General features: G+C 41.7%; 1 protein-coding gene across 1 annotated transcript in view; it reads left to right on the plus strand.

The window, feature by feature from the left end:
• Positions 1–18,447, plus strand: part of ctnna1 (catenin (cadherin-associated protein), alpha 1) — a 69,172-nt gene extending 50,725 nt beyond the window's left edge. Inside the window, exons 15-18 of the mRNA XM_047585568.1 lie at positions 284–465; positions 4,997–5,102; positions 15,130–15,264; positions 16,601–18,447. Coding sequence (XP_047441524.1) covers positions 284–465; positions 4,997–5,102; positions 15,130–15,264; positions 16,601–16,891 — 714 coding nt within the window. The 3' untranslated portion in view covers positions 16,892–18,447. The remainder of the gene's footprint in view (positions 1–283; positions 466–4,996; positions 5,103–15,129; positions 15,265–16,600) is intronic.
• Positions 18,448–19,345: the final 898 nt, after the last annotated feature.

The raw sequence follows: 19,345 nt of genomic DNA on the forward strand, positions 1-19,345 counted from the left end.
AACATTAATTTATACAGAATATGTTGTTGTTCGTGCAATTATTTTTCAGCATTTAGGAATTTCTCCATTTTAGTGACTCAGACTTAATATTTGAGTCATTAATGTTAAGTAAGTTACAGTCCACCTGTTTTTAGAAGAATAATACCGCAGTACCTTATTTTGTGTTTTCAGCTTCACAACAACAGCAACTCGTCGTTAAGAAAATTCGTGTGCATTGCCTCAACAACAGTATGTTGAGGTCTTGTTCGCTCACCCTCCATGCTTTCCATAATTCCTCCTTCAGGCTATCATGGCCCAGTTGCCCCAGGAGCAGAAGGCGAAGATTGCAGAACAGGTGGCCAGCTTCCAGGAGGAGAAGAGCAAGCTGGATGCGGAGGTCTCCAAGTGGGATGACAGCGGCAATGACATCATCGTGTTGGCCAAACAGATGTGCATGATCATGATGGAGATGACGGACTTCACCAGGTAAATGCGGACAAACAGCTTGGCTCACATCCACAGCTATTTTTTCCGTCTTAGCAATCGATAGCCCCTTTTTATAATATATATATATTTTTTCCCCCGGCATCACAAATCAGTCGAATAGATTCACCAAAGTGTTGCTGCACTTTTTAAATAATCTCTTTGATCTATGATTAATGTCAGAGTTTGGCTGCGTGTTTGTCTTTGTGTCTTTGTAGCGTTGCCTTCATTCACAGGGCTGATATACATACTGCATGTCATCTTACCTTTCCCTCACATTAATATTCCAACACTTGTGCTCTTAGAGCAAAATGCCTCCGAGACACGATGCATGTTTAAGTTAACCCTACGTCATATACAATCACCCAATAAGCCTACATTTCTTTCCCAACATTCATTCCTATCTGCACAATGCTACACACCCAGTTTAGCGCTATTGTTCATGCATCAATGCTCTTCATTTTCCTTAAGCAGCACTGTAGATAGGATTTGCTTCTTGATTATTTTTCCATCCTCCCCTAATTTTAATATGCACAACCATAAGCAGTGCATCAAATCTCCCTCCGTCCCTCCCGGTACATGAATTGCCGTGTGGGCAGTGGAAAATCTTAAATGGACAGTCTGCCTCAGCAGAGCTACTACAGGGTAGCCAGACTCTCCCCCGTCATCGGATTGTTGGGACAGTGCAGATGGTGGATAGTTGCAACAAACAAAAAAATTTCAGCCATCATGGTTACGCCAATAAAGGTAAATCGGCTCAAAAAATGCTTTCACTAAAAACTGTAATCTTGCTTGAAAGGTCATTAGAGTCTATGGGTATTTGCTTAACTTACAAACTGGCTTCACACATCACAAGTATTGATTTCTTCAGGAAAGCTGTGGCAACTCTTGCCAGTGTAACCATCTACTACAGAGAAAGGATTTTATCAACCTTACATGTGTTATATCGCATTATAATGTCACAAAATGCACCAGTGTTGGAACCTCTCCATTAGTCCCAAATGTATTGATACTCTTTCCAAAACAACGTTGTACATCTTAATTTTCTTGATAAGTTTTATGATGAATAATATAGCACTACCTCTGGCTTATTTTAAAAAACAACAAAACAAAAACAAGACAAAACAACCATGACCTTTGAATTATAGAAAATCTGGAAGAACTTGCCTATAAGGCAGTGCACTGGATACATGAGTATCTGAAATCAACACCTACTAGCTGGCATTGTGGTGACAGCACTTTTTATGTTGCTGAATGCAAGGGGACATTTCGTCTGGCTGCCTGTTTTTTGCCTGACTGTATTTGTATGACTGTGCCTTCTTAAAATTTCTAGTGAGTTACTCAGAGGACATTTTGTGCCCAACTCTGAGTCACATCCTTAATGGCGACTAAATGCTGTCTTTCTATCTTCATCTTCTGAATGGGTCAAAGATCCCGTGTCCTCGGCCAAAGAAGTAAAATACTGGAAAGCTCCATCAGAGTTTGAAATACTAATGTAATGCAGAGAGCTGAGTGAGGCTGCACAGATCCCAGCCTTTTTATTTGCTTCTTATTCATCCCAAGACCAATGAAAAAAATAATTGCTTCCTTTTATATTACATCCAACATAGATACACATAAAAATGAAATGCAAATGATACTCCCTCCATCTTAGACCATCTTTCATGTTTCTTTATTGGGTGACATCAGATGTGCATATATCTTTTAAGAGTTTATTGATTGTGGTGACATCTTTATATTACCATAAAAACTGCTTCTCTCCAGTTTTTACAACGCAAAGCAAACCCAAGGAATTCAAATGAAAAAACAAACAAACAATCACTGTGATACGAAAAACAACAATACGGCATTTACTGCAAAGCATTTTCTCCTTGAACACAATTACAGGTCTGCCATCACTAGCTGAATGTCATTTTACATCAAGTAAATGTTTTCCCTTCAACATAATCTTCGCCAGATGTTTCCCTTCAAAAACAACAAATCGGAACAGGCAGGAAAGGGGCCAGCAAACAAAGACTGAATTTGAGCAACACTATGATTACATTTTTACCAATTACTGCGCAAGTCCTCAACACCTGATGAGTACCGAGATGACAATGGGAAATTGCCGAGCTATAAAATACTGAATGAACATGTAATCAGATGCAGCTTTTCAACTTAAATCACATTTTTTGCTCATTTGTCAGTTCACCTTAAGACCTTACTTACAGATTAAACTAGTTTGTGTGAGTAATACAAGAAGAGAAATACCATGTTCTGTTATATACCACATGAAACACCTGCAGCAAAGAGATAGTGTGCTTATGTTTAATAGTTTGCCACATTTTAGGGTTCATTAAATGAATGCAAATGGAATAATATTTATCTGAGAGTTGCTGAGGTATTGTTTGTAACTAGTAATGTCAGTGTGTCCAAAACTGAATATGTCGTACACACAGAATGTTTCTACTTATGCTATTCTGTGTTTCTTCAATGCTGCTGCTACAGGTAGAAATTATGTGAAAGTATTTGGGTTATTTCTTCTTTTAACTTAATATCCTTGACTTTCTTATTTGGCGATTGTGTTCGTGTGCGTGCATGTGCATGTGTCGGGGTCCATACATGGACATTTGTCAGGCTGAATATATATCTTCCCATTACGCCTTCACTCTCGCATGCCTTGGTAGCACGTGGAAGGTCAGAAGCCGGGTAATTCAGCTCGGGCCCAAATTATTGCCCTCTCAACCTTGAGCTGGCACAAAGCCCTGCCAAAGCTAATGCCGTATGAGGTAATTGATCCGAACCTCTCTCCTGACAAATCTGCCGAGAGTGAGAGAGCGCCTTGTTGATTTCTGCATCGCTTATGGCTGTATGGCAGCTCTCATGAATAAGGCATGTGCGGCTCGGGTACATGCGACATATTTGGGAGCCACCTGTCACGATTCGGTGCTGTGGAGTACTTGGCCAACATACATCTGGAGGTCTACAGCTGTCACTGGCACCAGAGTCCTCAGCCTCCTCTTCCTGTTTAAATCCACCAGAAAAAAATCTTATGAGTGTTACGCCTTGTCAGGAGTTCTCTTGTCTTATCTCTGTGGCCTCTAATTTGCCCAGTTGTTACTTGGCCACGGAGGTAGAGCTGGCAATGGTTCCTTATCTCTTAACCCTACAGCAAGGGATATTTTTAGAAAGGACGTGACTGGTAAGGTATAAATCAGTGGATGCTGTAGTTTTTTTTTGTTTTTTTGTTTTATTTGGACAAACTGCAGTATTATACCATAAACACTATTTTTCCTTGTATTATGCTCGCCCACCCAACCCCACCTCAACCCAGAACCATCACAATGCCGCTGGCTCTATCTCCAGGGGTTGAGTCGTCCCCAGAGAGCTTCCAGTATGTGCTCTGATGCATGGCCTTTTTCCACCAGGACTCGGGCTTGCTTTACATCAGAGCTGCAGAGAAAAAGCAGGAGAGGGGAAGGGTGAAATGGGAGGGGAGGGAAGAGGAAGCGAGGAAGGGAAGAGAACAGAACACAAAATTCCATCTGTTCTGGGTTGGATGGCTCATTTTTTAGCCTGGAGAGACCAGCTTTGAATCCAATTTGTGCCTTTTGCCAACTGTGTCTCAGAGTCCCTAGAGAGGACAGAAAATGGCAAATGCTTGACAAGCTTTACAGTGGGTCAGGTCAGCCCTGGTCTGACCTGTGTTTGGGCCGGCGCTGTTTGGCTGAAGAAGGGTCAGAGATGGACGTGTAATGTTGGAGCACAGAGCAGAGCGTAGTAATTGAATTGGACTCTTAACTTCTAGACTTTCAATTGTCATCCTTTGTCCCAAACCAGGACAAAAATGAAAACCACATAAATGAAAACCTGGTATGTGTGTAGCTGTGTAGCATCCAATTTTTTCTCTAACAGACATTCAACCTGTCCAGCTTACATTTTAGCTTTCTAACAAACCCCTCAAAGCTGCTTGAATGAAATGAGCCAAACAGATTGTGCTGAGAATATGTGTTGTGATTGAAAGCACATGGTCCTGTTGACTGATGATTGAATCAGTTTCCCTATAACGCCTAAGCATTGAAGTCCTGCAGTGCTCGACGTGTCAAGCAAATTACTTTTATATATTTGCCGGTATATGTTTTGTCATGCTAAAATTCCAGGGAAATTAGTTCAGCACCCTGTTCTACAAGAGGGATGATGGTGCTACAGAAGACTGTGATGGTCCTTTTTGGTCCAATTCTTCAAGGGCAGATTTGAGTGTAGTCTTCCTCTCTGCAATTGATGGATTGTAAAATGTCCTCATCTCCAACACAATATGTTGCCCCAGTGTGCTAGTGTTTTATGTGTGAGAGAATCGCAGTAGCAGCATATCCATTAATTGCCGTGTTGTGTATCTCAATTAGTCCCATCGTTTGCGATTCGTTCCTGCCTCCGACCGTAAACAGCCCTCCAAGACGAAACAGTCGCTTCATGACCGGGGATGCTGCTCTTGCATTTTGAATGAGTCTGCACATGATCAAAACCAGCCACTGATCTTTCCACATTTTCTGCACAGGGGCAAAGGGCCGCTGAAGAATACGTCTGATGTCATCAGCGCAGCCAAGAAAATTGCAGAGGCAGGATCAAGAATGGACAAGCTGGGCCGCACCATCGCTGACAATGTAAGTCATAATGAACCTCCACCCCCAGGGCTTTGATGCAGACTACACCTTTGTGCTACTGACCACAATGTATAATTACCGTCATAGCGTGTCACCGCATTGACACCGTTGATGTCGGATAAATTAGAAACAAGGGCCCTAACACAAAGGACAAGTGAGAGAAAAAAAAATACGTCGGTTTTGTAGTGGAGAAGATTTAGCGCCAACGTCATGTCTGCTGCAAATGCACAGGGGGGCTACTTAACCACAAATCATTTCTTTTGTAATTATGCTCCACTGTTTTATTTTACTTCCCTTTGGCAAGTTTCCAGAATGTGCCCAGGGAGTTTTGTGAGGCACAAATGTACACCGCTAACCCTACTCCTTCAACTTAAGGTTACTTATCTATAAATTGTGCATGTCATCATTGAGACGATGACTTGTTTTCCGTAGAAGTTGCTTAGCTGTCTACTAAGTCGTGAATTCTCTGACTAGTTTTCACAGGTTTACACCATGACGTCGGTGATCTGCCAGGTTTTTCATTACTCAAATGTCAATTAATTCGCTCGTGCTCACACCCAAAATTTCTCATTACGTCTTGCTATCCATTATATTTGTTATTAAATGTGTGAGTAGATTTAAAAACTACATGAAGGAGATCTGGCTGGATCTTTGTGGATTTCTACCACTTGTGTCTAAGAACACACAGTCACTCAGGAAGGTCCACACTAGGGATGGGCGATATGGGATCTCGATAAATTTTGCCATTCTGGCGATAACGATAAAAATCATGATAAAAAAATATTATAATTCCAGTCCATGTTTTTGACTCAATACGTCACCATATTCTGTCTTGAGAGATCTCAGATTATACAAATAAGCTGCTTAACTACAGGTTTAAGTAGGAAGTTGTGGAGAAAAATGTAGTGACAAGTCAAACGAGTCTGAGCAACCGCCTTCGGTTCAGTTCTATCTTTCCATCACTTGCTTTACTTCCCAAACAGAATGGACTGACTGAATTTTCCACTGAATCCTTTTTTTCTAATTTACTGTAAGGTGACCATATTTCTGAAATAAAATCCAGTGACATTTACAGCTCAGAGATAATTTTTTAAAAAAGGAAAAAAAAAGAATGAAGTGTCATCAAGATGACATACTTATTCACATTTAAGCTTCTCTGTCTGTAATGTCATTAGCAGTGCAACTAGCTACCGTAATAAATGTTGTAATCTGCGTGCAACATTTTTTTTCTCATTAATAAAACGATAAAATTGGGGACATTTTCGAGGACGGCTTTAGCCGAACGACAGGTCATCCAAAGCTGTGACCGTCCCCAGATATCAGGGACATCTCTAATTCACCCTAATTTACCGGAGGATATGGCTGCTTTCCCCTGACTCATTTGCCTCGTCGCACTCTGCTTGTGGTCGTACTTCAGGTGGTGAAATGAATTTGTTGTGTTTCTATCCGTAGCCGTTATCTTTGTGTATGGGACAAGTTTGTTCCACATCCACCTTCCGATATCCAAAATTCATATATTGATGAGGGCTCGTTTGTCTCAGTGACTATGCGCGAGTAAGTTGCGACCTACATCATTTTTTTGCGTAATCGGTACCGTAGTATACCATCCATAGCGCACACTGACTTTCAGTGGTTGCTTTAAATTCCAGTCCAACATTAGTTGTCTTTGCCAATTCATGTATTATCCTGGTGTTGTTGACATGGATAACATGTTAGAAAAACATGGTAAGAACATAAATCTTGTGTAATTAATAAATCAATTCAGACTATAATACCTTGGTATTATCAAATCCATAATTATCACTCAGAGCAATAATTATTATTTATCTTTAAACAGTTAAATCTGGCATCTTTGTACAAACACTGGAAGAACCAAGCCAATTGTTATTAACTGGAATTACTCCCATTATATATTCTTTCGTCATTTTTTTTCTTAGATTTAAAGGGCAAGAGCAACATCATTTACCCTTTCAAATGTGCTGCACAAGCAGGGGTTTCACTTATTTCATCACATTTTAGAAACATCTGCATTTAGAGTTCTCTCCCCCATAGTCTAACATAATGAGCTGCTGGCCTCCTGGAGCCCTCACGTCTTATATTTTATTTAAGATGCTCTCAGATCTTTAATATTACAGACCCGTGCCTGTCAAAAAGTAACCGTCGTACCTGTACTGACCTAATTGCATTTGAATCATCTGAATAGGCAATAAGCTGCTCTAGAAAGTGACATTTATATGCCTCGCCGCTGCTTTTGAAGATGCTTATTCACTTTAATGAAAACACTGTTATCCCCTAAAGAAAACAGATGGGCATCTGTGCAGGTGTGTGAGCGTGCGTATCTGTGTGTGCATTGCGTTGAAGCGCGTCTGTTTACTGGCGTGCCTCTCTGCGGGCACATATGTACTGAAGTGTTAGATTCAGGTGACCATTGTACACTTCTATACTCAACTATTCGTAGGTACTCATGTTTATCTTTTTTTGTCTGTCCGTGGTTTGTGTATGTACACACTATTAGAGGATTTGGGGGTTTGAAGCACTCAAAGTATGAATAAATGAAGAGCTTTGGCTGATGAAATGCGAGTTGTTGCCAGGAGTGAGGACCCCCTTCAGCCTCTGAACCCATCCAGCTGTCCCTCGTAGCCTTTCTCTCTCCGCGAAGACCAAAACACTAGCAGACCGGGCGACACTCGCCCATAAAACATCAGCCAGTCCTCCCAGGGACGGACGTGGGGTAGAGGGGAGGGAAGCGATGGAGTGATAGAGTGTGAAGAGAGGTGCATTCCTCCTGAGAGATGAATCCATTATGAGTCTCTCGCTTTTTAATTAGCAGCATAATTGCCAGGTGGCAGTTTGTTTAAATTTATTTACGCAGACTATTTATATTTAGGACTGTATCTCTAACGCAGCAGGAGATGCCACAGGCCCACATGCAGCAAAGGCATGGTGCGTTGGGATGTTCTACATACTCCACAGCAGTAGTTAAGTGAATCACTACCAGGGTACACACGTACTGAAAGAGTCAGAGGAGCAAAGGCAATGCTGGGACTGCTCATTAACCTAGGCATATTAATCACTTGCGCTCTGTGCTTCTGGCCTGCAGGGCCTGTGAGGGTTTGCTCCTCATATAAAACACATTGGCAGATGGTCCCAGACTGATAGCACAGCATCTCACCCCACATTCTCTTTTTACAAGACTGTGTCATCGTGTGTTTAGGTAGGCGAATATTCAATTTTACAGAGATGTGCAGGTGGATGTGGTCTGGTTTGGGGTTTCTGAAAAACAGCTAAATATGTGTAATAGAGCCTTATTAAAATTTAAAGAAATGAGTGTAGTGCAGAGATAAGCTGCAGGATTTAGGTCATTGCCGTACAAAGGTCTGCACTGCAGTTTATTAAGAATTTATGACCCTCCTCTGCAGGGCACCGTATGAGAATTCCATCTGAGTGGGCTGGTAAACAAATAATGCTATGTAATTGAGATTTATAATGCAAATGTGTTAGCCACTGTGTAGCCCATAAATTTCTGCCGCTTTACTCCTCACCACATAAACACTCGCATGCGTACATACGAACACGTGCACATAAAATAAGGCTTGCATATCTAGAGAATGGGCATGCAGTTGCGCCGCGTGTGTGTTTGTTGTGCAAGCTTTATTCTCATGATGTATACTGACATACATAGTGTACTTTTCCAATTTGCATTCAATCAGTAGAGATTTATGGTGATCCATGGGCTCTGTTGCTGGTCACAGTCTAATCCCGACTCTGGCCCTAGACGCTTTACAGCAGACAGGGTTGTAAATTACCTACTGCAGCGGAGAAGTAAAATCACCCAGAGAGCCCACAAATTCTCAGCTCAGCAGTTCAAGGGTCAGCCCTCAGCAAACTGCAGTTCAGGCCAACCAAGCAAAGCCAACCTCTGCTAGTTGAGTTTTATCAACTCCCAGTCGATTGTCTTCAAAGGCATTTATTCATGGCAGTTGATCTTTGTCATGATTTTTGTTAACCCTGAATGCCCATTGAGGAGAGCAGGGTCTTGGTAAGACCAGAAGCGGATAGCTCCATATTATAGGGCCACGTCCACACAAACCAAAATGATCCTTTTTTCTCCGGTTTTCCATGGCGTTGTTTTGAGAATTTCTCCATGAAGGTCAAACTATTGCAAAAATGCATCTAGTTGTAGAAAGGCAACGCAAGCCTGTAGTCCGCCATTGATGTTGTTGTTGTGAGACGTCGAGGGCTAGAGGGTCGAGGCCGTGACATCACTGTGCCTGAATTCAGGTATACACAAAAATGAGGAAAAAAGAAACTGTAATGACTCCGTATTTGTCTCTTTCACCCTGGTCCCTGGATTCAAAAAGGCGTCGTTCCAGTTGGCAGAAACATTTGTGGTTTTACCCAAAAATCCTATTTGTGGAAACGAGGACTAAGAGCATTCTCTGAAGTTGTTTGTTCCTCAGTGTCTTGTGAGCTGGTTGAGTTCTGTTTAATTATTATAGGGGAAAAACACCCCTACAACATTTTGACCTGAGTAATAATTTGTTGGGTTGGATTCTGGATTTTTTTAATCAACAAGACACAGAGTAAGGGTCAGCGGGATACTGTCTGACCAAAAGTGTTGCCCTGCTGGCTTTCCTCAAGAGTGTGTGTTGTCACCACTGCTCTTCATCTTCTACACACACACACACACACACACGTGTCAGTGTGCTATTATAAAGTATGCAGATGATCCAGTCATTGTTAGTCTCCTCCAGGATGGTGAGAGCAGCCACGGCCCAGTTATGAAGGATTCTGTTCACTGTGTGATGAATCCTCTCTGCTGCTAAACACAACAAAAACCAAAGACATGCTGATTGATTTCAGGAGGAAACCTCAAAGGCACGACATCACTTTAATGAAAGGTCAGACAATCGATTATGTGCAGTCGTATAAATATCTTGGGATATCTTGCCATTGACAGCAAGTTGAACTTTGGGGAGAATTGTGAAGTATAAAAATGGTCGGCAACGTCTACAATGCCGACAGAATTTGGCACATTTTCTCACTGATCGAACCATTATGACCATGTTTTATCATGCTTTCATCTTTTCCTTTAGTGTCATGGTTCGGTTACACAACTTTAAAAGGAGGAAGTCCTTAGAGCAGATAGTTAAATGGTCTAGTCGTCTGCTTGGGGAGTCCCAGGCAGCCCCAGCAGATACCGAGGATAGCTACCTCCATTTTAAACGATCACTCACACCCCCTGCACAGCCCCTTCCAGTATCTTCCCTTTTTATTCCAAGGTGTAAAACTCAGCGATACAAACACAGCTTTATCCCTTTTATGAAGGTATTGATTGGGATTGTAATTTCTTTTTACTTGTGTTTTAAACTTCTTTTACCACAGTCGGTCCTTGACGTATTTTATTGACCTTTTATACACTCATTGGTGGAGCCTGTGTACTTTAACTCTTTTTTATAGTCAGCACGTACGTTTTTCATGTCACTGTCAAAGGATGTCATCACATGACTGCAAAACAAATCTACCTATGGATACAAATAAAGGAACCCGATCCTGAACCTGAACCATCTAAATGTCAGAGTTGAAAGTATATATGCTTTTCCGTGCCTCTTTTTACTTGCTTACAGTAAAACATCTGACAGGTGCAGCAAGACCATAAAAAATAGATGAGGCCAATTTAATTGGTCCCCGTGGTTACCTCTAAAGTTTTTTTTTATTTTTTTGGCTTGCTCCCAGCCTGATTGTCTCCTGTCATACCGAGACTCTCTGTCTGCTTCAATGTCACATTAACGTTCCCAAAGTACCACTGTGATTGAAAAGGCTCCATCCTAATACGGAGGATGTTTTTAGCAGACGCAGTGAGCAGAACTGACTATCTTAACTGAGTTTGAAATTAATTTTGATGGATGTGGGTAGTCCATGGTAACAGAGTCGGCACCAGAGGATTTGGTCTTTCCAGTGCTTTGTTTCCTGCATCTCCATAAATGTGCTATGGATAACAGTCACACTGAGTGTTGCTGTTATATTGGGCTACATTCCCCTAAATCCTATGTCTGTTTTGAGCTGTAATGACAGATAAAGTTACCCAGTAGCTGGTTCTCCCGAAGGCTCTTTATCCTGGTAGATGTTTGATACTTGAAGAAGTTCACAGTGACGGTATATTAACATTTTTGTATATATGCTGCAGGGGACAGTATTTATTATTTTTCCAAAACAGTAATTTGCCCAAAGCTAACAGGCTGGTCATAAGTTTTAGATATCTTACGTTGAGTTCCTATAAACACATACAGTAAACAGATAAGAGGACAGTGGGATTATGGCTGCAAGTGACTGAAAAAACAAACGTTTTAAAAAGACATCTTGGGTCATCGCTCCCATGGCGCTCTCCCAACAGGTTGCTGGCAGTGGCGCATTAGAATGCAGCCCCCTCGGTAAATATTGGAAATTGGCATTTCCTCTGGGTGATGCGTCCAGAAAGGTCAGGGCTGGGGGAGAAGCAGCACAGTGGCTCTGCTTTCTGTCTCTGGTCCATAATGGAATTCAGTGGAACTGCATGGCATTTGCAATGATGGGACCTGACCACCCTGATCATCATTTATATCAGGGATTGTTACTCAATATTCTGCACTGTCATCCTTATTGCCTCATGTCCTTTTCTTTTGGTGAGCTGTGGATTGTTAAGGGAAAAACAGATTTCTGCTTTTTTGTTTGCACTGTGCCCTGAACCTCCTCTCGAGCAACACCTTAAATGCTAAGGAATGCAAAGTAAAGGGATACCTACCCTCTCGCTTATACGGTGAGACACTCATAAATATGGAATACACTAAGTCGTGTAAGGCGTCGGTACTTAAGAGATTCAATTAGCGAATCAGAATAATGACCTGCTACTTTGACTGAGCTTCACCTTTCGGTTCACCTTTCTCTTTCTGAAAAGCCGAGCAGTAATGGGGCAAAAACAACTACACAAAAATCATTGACATTTCTGCCTGTACTGCTGGCTCCTTTTTGAAAGATGGCGACTGGCCTTTTCTATTAGTTTTCCTTGAAAAGACCTCCAGTTGTGTGATGAAGCCTCTGGCGCGTCTCTTCCTCCTTTGCCATATCTCAATACTAGCTGACCAAGCAAGGTTAACTGCCCCAGTCCGTAACTGGCCACACAGCATGTAGGAAGAACAAGAGGCGATATGAGCAGGCTTCAGGGACGTTTTACAGCAGCACTCGGAAAGGAGGAAAGAATTCACTGATGTGCTTGAAGAGTTGAAGTCCCCAAGTCATTTTCACACAAGAGCAGATTTCGCAGAGGCTGCATATTCAAAAGTTTGACAAGTTGTGTACGCCAGAATTTTATGTCCTATCTCTCTTTTGTATAAACCTAAAAGATTTTGAGGTGAAATGTGAATTACTTATTGATGCTTTTGCTTCGTGGAAACGCAGAGATCGAATATAAAGGCCACCCATGCTAATCACTCACAGGAACGGAAACAATCCAAGGTGTTCTTGTCTCTTCTCTGTGCAACTTATGTATTCACATGTCACAGTCAGAGCAGCCTTGCTGAGTTTCCTGAGTGCTGAGTGAAGCCAGCAGCTGAGCTGAGTATGAGCACAAGTGATGCTTTCACAGTGCCCTGCTCCCAGCCATCTGAATACTTCCCCAAGCCTTCATTAGCATGGCTGCTGCATTCAGCCTCATCCCAGGTCTTTGCTATTGCATGTGTGCATCTGTACACACACACACACACACACACACACACACTCCCTCTCTCTCCGACGTTAACGCCCCTCCCAACTACAGTTGAATCCTCTTGTCTGGTTCTTTTTCCCCAGTTGGATTTCTCCCCTTATTTACTCCTCCACGCTGTTCCCCCTCTGGCTCGCTCTTCATCCTTGTCTTTTCTCCCCCTTATCTTTTTTCTTTCCTCTTCTTTTAACCTTCCTCCCATCTTCTCCGGTCTAACAGTCACATATTAGTCCTTTCCTATATGATGATGATGATGATGATGACAATCCCCTCCAGCTCTCTTCCTCTCATCTCCTCTTGCATACCTTTCTTTAATAGAATGTCAACTCTTACATCTCGGTCCCCTCTTCTGAGCCCCTCTTTCCATTAATCAGCTGTGCATGGTAGCGGCAGAGGAGACTTATTAAAATTGCCATGAGACATATATATGTATATACATGGAGAGAGAGAGAGAGAGGGAGCCAAAGGTGTAATTGTGATGGGTTTATTTATGCAGACTGGATGTTTGGTGAAAGGATGTGTGTTTTTTTGTGCGCCGCTCTGACGCACGCTGTGTTTGAATGAGCACAGTTGCGCTGGCCGCGGTGGTGTGTAAATGCACGTCTGCATGCATGGTCGTATGTCTGGAAGTGAGTGCACTATATTCAGCGGAGCACTCTGTACTCCCACCAGGGATACTGATGCGCTCAGCAGGATTAGACGCATCGTAACTCCCGGTCTGTTTGAAGTGTCCAAAAATCATGATCCCGGTGATGTTTCCCGTCCTTTGCATCGGGGCAAGAAAAGAAGGATTTTTGTCACTTTCCGTGAGGTTAGCAGGCTTAACTAGAGGGAAAGGCCATTACTGATAAGTGGAAAATACCACGATTTCCCCACTTTGTGTCATTGGCTCTCTTACGGCCGGACAAGACGCCTCTTCATTTTATCACGTTAAAGGCTCTCTCCCACTTCTACGGTTCTACAGCACTGACCTCACAGGCACCGTCCTGCAGAGATGCCATCAATTAAAAGATTGGCTGCTATTACCTCCCTTTCACCTTTTCCCTGCACTCAGAATTAACAGCTGCTCAAGGACTCCTCCTTCAGAGCGGCCAAGCACTCGCAAATACTGGTGATTTAATTACTGTTTTATCTCGGCACGCTCGGTCACATGGTCGGCCTTTGTTTTAACGAGTATCGTTAGATTAGCGGGTTGATGCGAGCACCCTCTGATTTCCCGTAACAAGAGCCAGTCTGCTAATCATTGCCGACGACTCAGGACTTTGTGACTCGGGTCACCGCGATGATCTGTTGCGAAGTGTCAGAACCTCATCCAAGTGTTTACATCCTTCACTTGATGAGCACCTAAGAAGAGTACTGTGGCCTAATTACTATGCTGGCAGGGGGCTTGTTTAGGAAAGCGGGGAAAGGATTGGAAATGGTGTTCCAAGGTAGAGCCCAAGTCTAATTATGATGAGATGAAATAATTCAAAGAGATTGCCAATGCTAAATGAGATGCATTTGTGGAGCTCTTCACATACTGCCACTTTCAAGTGGGTTTTATGATAATTTATTGGGTTTCTTGAAGTTGATGGAATTTTTATAGCTCCCGTGTGTATTGTGTTTTGTGTTCCTAGCTCACTTTTAACAATATCGTTATGCCTTTGCTGTTAGGGGGCAAAAAATAAGAGGCTCTTTCAATTTGCTGCTGAATCTGTGGTCTGAAAATAGTTTATTAATTGCATGTTTTTTTTAGCACTAAGGATTTTATTTGTACCATGACACCAAAGGCCAATGTTTTAAGTAGTTGGGGTGGAGGATTTTCAAACCGTTTGACCTAAGAACACATTACTGACATGTGTTATTGATGAGCAGCGCCTCTGTTGACACTTAAAATGAATTGGTTTTGGTTTCCAAAAAACACTTCACATATTATTATCATCACCACCGGCTGATTGACAGCATTATTTGTGTGCTATTAAAATTTGCATCCTGTGTGACTTGATCATGCTTAACCCTGTGAAGATGAGTTATCAGTCTACCGGGTTGTGTGGGCGTGTGTTTGTCATTGTTCCTCTCAGCACGTTCCCGATGTGGGCGTCCACCTTACATGTCACACCGCTACTATCTTACCTTGATAAAGTGTGAGATCACTGCCTCTTTGCACGTACATAAATACGCGCCATTAAGCGATTACAGTGACTGCTCTGATTTGTTATTATTATGTTAAATACAATAAATCAATTGTAAATCACATCAATCAGTCGTATTGTTGGTTTCATGTGCGCGTGTCGTCTCCCTCTCTCGCAGTGCCCCGACTCTTCCTGTAAGCAGGACCTGCTCGCCTACCTGCAGCGTATCGCCTTGTATTGCCACCAGCTCAACATCTGCAGCAAAGTCAAGGCTGAGGTCCAGAACCTGGGGGGAGAGCTGGTCGTCTCTGGGGTGAGTTCAGCTTCATTTTAACCACACATTCCGTCCGTACGACGGCCTCACGTTAACTTATGCTGCGTTTTGATAGGAAATGGTGGATAGAACTGTTACTTTATGATGACATGGCCACAGGATGCTTTTAATTTATGGCTACATCTATTATGAAATCGATAGAATGTTTTATTATCTGTTGTTGCCAAAATAAATTAAAAATGCTAAGACTTAATGACACTGGCTGCTGCTTGTGATTAGGTGATGATTCATTGTCTGAACTGTAATTTGCAGCTTATATTTTACATCAAACAGACAGATAAGACAATTAATGGTGTCTGATGTGGTCCAAATCTTTCTTGCTCTTTCCTGCCCATGATGACACCGTAAAAGGCCACTGCTTACAAACCCTTTAAAGCATTAATTAACCACTTACTTTCCAGTTAAATAATTAAAAGAGATTTCCTCCTTGTGCAGGAAATAATGAATTCCACCCTCCGTTCTATAGGGCTGATATACGAGTCTGCCTCAACACTTCCAGTCAAGTGTCACTAGTGTCTCTGGGGCTATTAAAGTGTGGAGATTAAATTAGTCTGACCTTTTTACATATTCTCTGATTTGTCACATATGTTTGTGCGCCAGACAAGGAAGGAGTCGTTAATTCTCCCGTACAAACACTCCACTCTTGATTTTCCCCCAGAAAACCTGCAGTATAAAACTGAAAGACATCACAGGGATTGGTGCTGTTTGCTTTTCACATGACTATGTATGAATTCAGAAAAAATAATAATGACGATAAGAGAAATCATCTTCACCGATCCACTTTTTTCACTTCTGATACCGATATAAAAAAAAAACGGCACTGAATTACACAACAACCTGGAATCATTCTTTTGTGCAAGGCACATTTATTTATTTATTTAATGACCGTGCACCAGTACAGCAATCTTAAATAAATCAATAGCTTCACAAGCTTGGTCGAACATGTAAAAAAAAAAAAACTTCTCCTGGTTTATTCAGTGCAATTAGGAGTATAACACCCAATGTAAAATAAATAATAAAGGAGCTGAAATTGGAAAAGAAAACAATAGCTTAACCAGCAAGGTTGGTAGACATTCAAAATAACCAGCAATCAGCTCTTTACAATGGAAATGAAATAGTTCCAGATGGCTGATCCTTTTGTGTTTTGAATTTCTGAAAACAGTCTGAGCGTCCAGAGCCTCCACACAGCATAGACTTAGACCGAATAGATCTGCCAATATGGGTCGAGCCCAACACCCGATCTCAGTGCTCGTTTGTTTCCAGCGTTTACGAGGCTAACCTTTCCTGCTTTCTCTCGTCTCTTCTGTGCAATCAGTTGGACAGCGCCATGTCCCTCATCCAGGCCGCAAAGAACCTGATGAACACGGTGGTGTCCACCGTCAAGGCTTCGTACGTCGCGTCCACTAAATACCAAAAGAGCAAAGGCATGGAGTCCCTGAACATGCCCGCCATCTCCTGGAGGATGAAAGCTCCCGAGAAGAAGCCTCTGGTGAAGAGAGAGAAGCAGGACGATGGTCAGACCAACAGAGTCAAGAGGTCCTCTCACAAGAAGCACATCAACCCCGTGCAGGCTCTGAGCGAATTCAAAGCCATGGATAGCATCTAGACGCACAACTTCTGATTCAGCACCACACAAGATTCTGACCAATAAGTTTCTAAGTAGATTGAGCTTGTTGTTCTGTCAAAGAGAAAAGATTTAAATATATTTCTTCTTTCTTCCTATAGACAGCTTGTCTGTTTGACCCATTATATTCCTACACTGAGTCACGTCCGTTCCATTAGTTGGATGTGCTCTAGTCTGTAGCTTGATTGCGTCTTTTCTGGAAGATGCAGTTAGAGGGAAATCAACTGGATAAAGGCATTTTAAATATATATATAAATATATTTCCCGTTTCTTCTTCATGTCCATGGGAGGAAATAGAAGAGGTTTAATAGATATAGAAGCTAATTCCATGAGGCTTTTGAGTATTTTGTATTCTAACCAGTTTTACAGTAAAACTATAGGGTCTTTGGTGTTTTCCACTATTTTTTTCGATTATGGCAAAATACCTTCTGTACTGCAAACTATGCAAAATTTCACCTGCCTTATTTTACCTTAAGCAATAACTTTAGTGAATTTAAATGTGCTGGGTTAACTGGTAAGACTTAAACACGGTTTGGTTTGGAACCAAAGTCCAGATATTTCCATGTGCGCCTTCATTTTTATAACTTTATACATATTTTGCTACGACACTATAAACGGATCAAACAAGTTCAAACTGACTTCAAAGGTGATTTTCAGTGCTGTATGGATAATTTGTACCACTTTAATTCTTTATAACTTAACCATCTCAAATGATATCTTTTGTTTTTATGTTCTCAAAACCAAAAGTCACAGATTTGTCGTCTCAGTTTTGTCTCGCTGCATAATTTAAGGCACACTCATTCACCCGGTTCAGTCAAACTCCTCGGTGTCTGGAAGGACCCAGAAGAGAGCGCGTGTCGTTGCTCTCTGAGGCCGACGAGCTTCATTAACTGTCAATGAGACCAAACACGTCCACATTCAGAATGTGTCCAAACGGAGGGATCGATACATTTCCTCCTCGCGCCTCAGAGTTCAGCAAGAAACTTGAGGCGATTCCACTTCCTTTAAAAACCTCCTTTAGTTTAGATTATTAAGCTTGAACAAAAAAATAATCAGGATTTTATGTCATGCACAATCTTGATTAGAAAAAAAAACGACTTGTCAGATATGGGAGCTTTAAAACTAAAATGAAAATGTTTTTTTTGTTTGTTTTTATTTACTAAAAGGAAAACCTCTGTGCTGTTTTGTTCAGCTGCGTTGTTCTATGAGACGGCTTTGGGACCCTGCTGCTTTTGTCTAGAGGATGAGAACTAGTTCTGTTCATTTGACATCTGTGAACTGTAGCAGGATGCGTATGTAAGGTTATTTGACAGGTGGATATATATTTTTTTTTAACCAATCATTTTGAGTGTTATTGTTTCTGCCCTCCCTGTGCATCTATGTGCTGTATTGGTTGGATTTGAATCTCGAGTGATATCAAACTACTTTGCTGTGGATTATTATTATTTTTTTTTTTGTTATTGAGAGCTGACTTATTAGTGCACACGTTTCTTATATTAATGTGCTCGCTTTATATCTTAATAAACAATTAAAGTGAATCTGATCCAGTTTATTTTTGTCTGCAGAGGAAGAAATGTTTCACATATATGCATCGTTTCACAATTACACCAGTCTTCTAGTATGTTATGCTGCTGTAAATGTGTCTCCATGTGGTCGTCCTAATTGAGGGCTACTTGAAAGCTGCTTCTGTTACGTGTTTAATTGGGTTAACTCCAGGTTTTTACATCAGACACATTCTTAATCCTCACGGTGGTACTTCTGTGCTGAGGTGCACTACAAAACAAAGAAACAAAGTATTTCCACCGAATACTCTGTTACTCCCCAAAGTGCTGCAGTAATCGCCTCTGTTGAGAAAAATCCACGTTTTCATAGTCTTACACATGGCATCAATTTCGTGCTGATTATTTAGTAGAGCATGTTCGATAGACCTGGATAGTCTCCCTTAAATGAGTTTGAAAAACATGCGAGGAGCGAAGTTTCCACACCACCAGAGTTAATTAAACCGTTCTGAAAAGCTGCATCATTAGTTCAGGACACACTTGCAGATTGTTTCATCAGATTATGTTTAAATACACTCACTCTAAAAAAGTAAGGATGACTTGATGAGGTGGAAACTGGAATATTTACACTGATCAGCCACAACATTAAAACCATTGACCATCTTCTGACAATTCAGCATTTGTGTGGATGTTATTCAGACATGCACCACCCACATAGACCTGACCAGGAGCCCCCCCCCCATAGTGAAGACACTCCTTGATGGCAGCAGTCTTCCCCAGCAGGTACACACACACAAAATATTTAAGAACAACTCAGAAAACATGAAAAACAGCACACAGGCCTCCAAATTCACTAGATCCCAAACTCATCAATTATCTCTAGGATGATCCACAGAGCCCTCCCCACTAACAACAGACACCACAGGACGCCCTCAGA

Source organism: Mugil cephalus, chromosome 5, assembly GCF_022458985.1.
Source record: "Mugil cephalus isolate CIBA_MC_2020 chromosome 5, CIBA_Mcephalus_1.1, whole genome shotgun sequence".
NCBI lineage: Eukaryota > Metazoa > Chordata > Actinopteri > Mugiliformes > Mugilidae > Mugil > Mugil cephalus.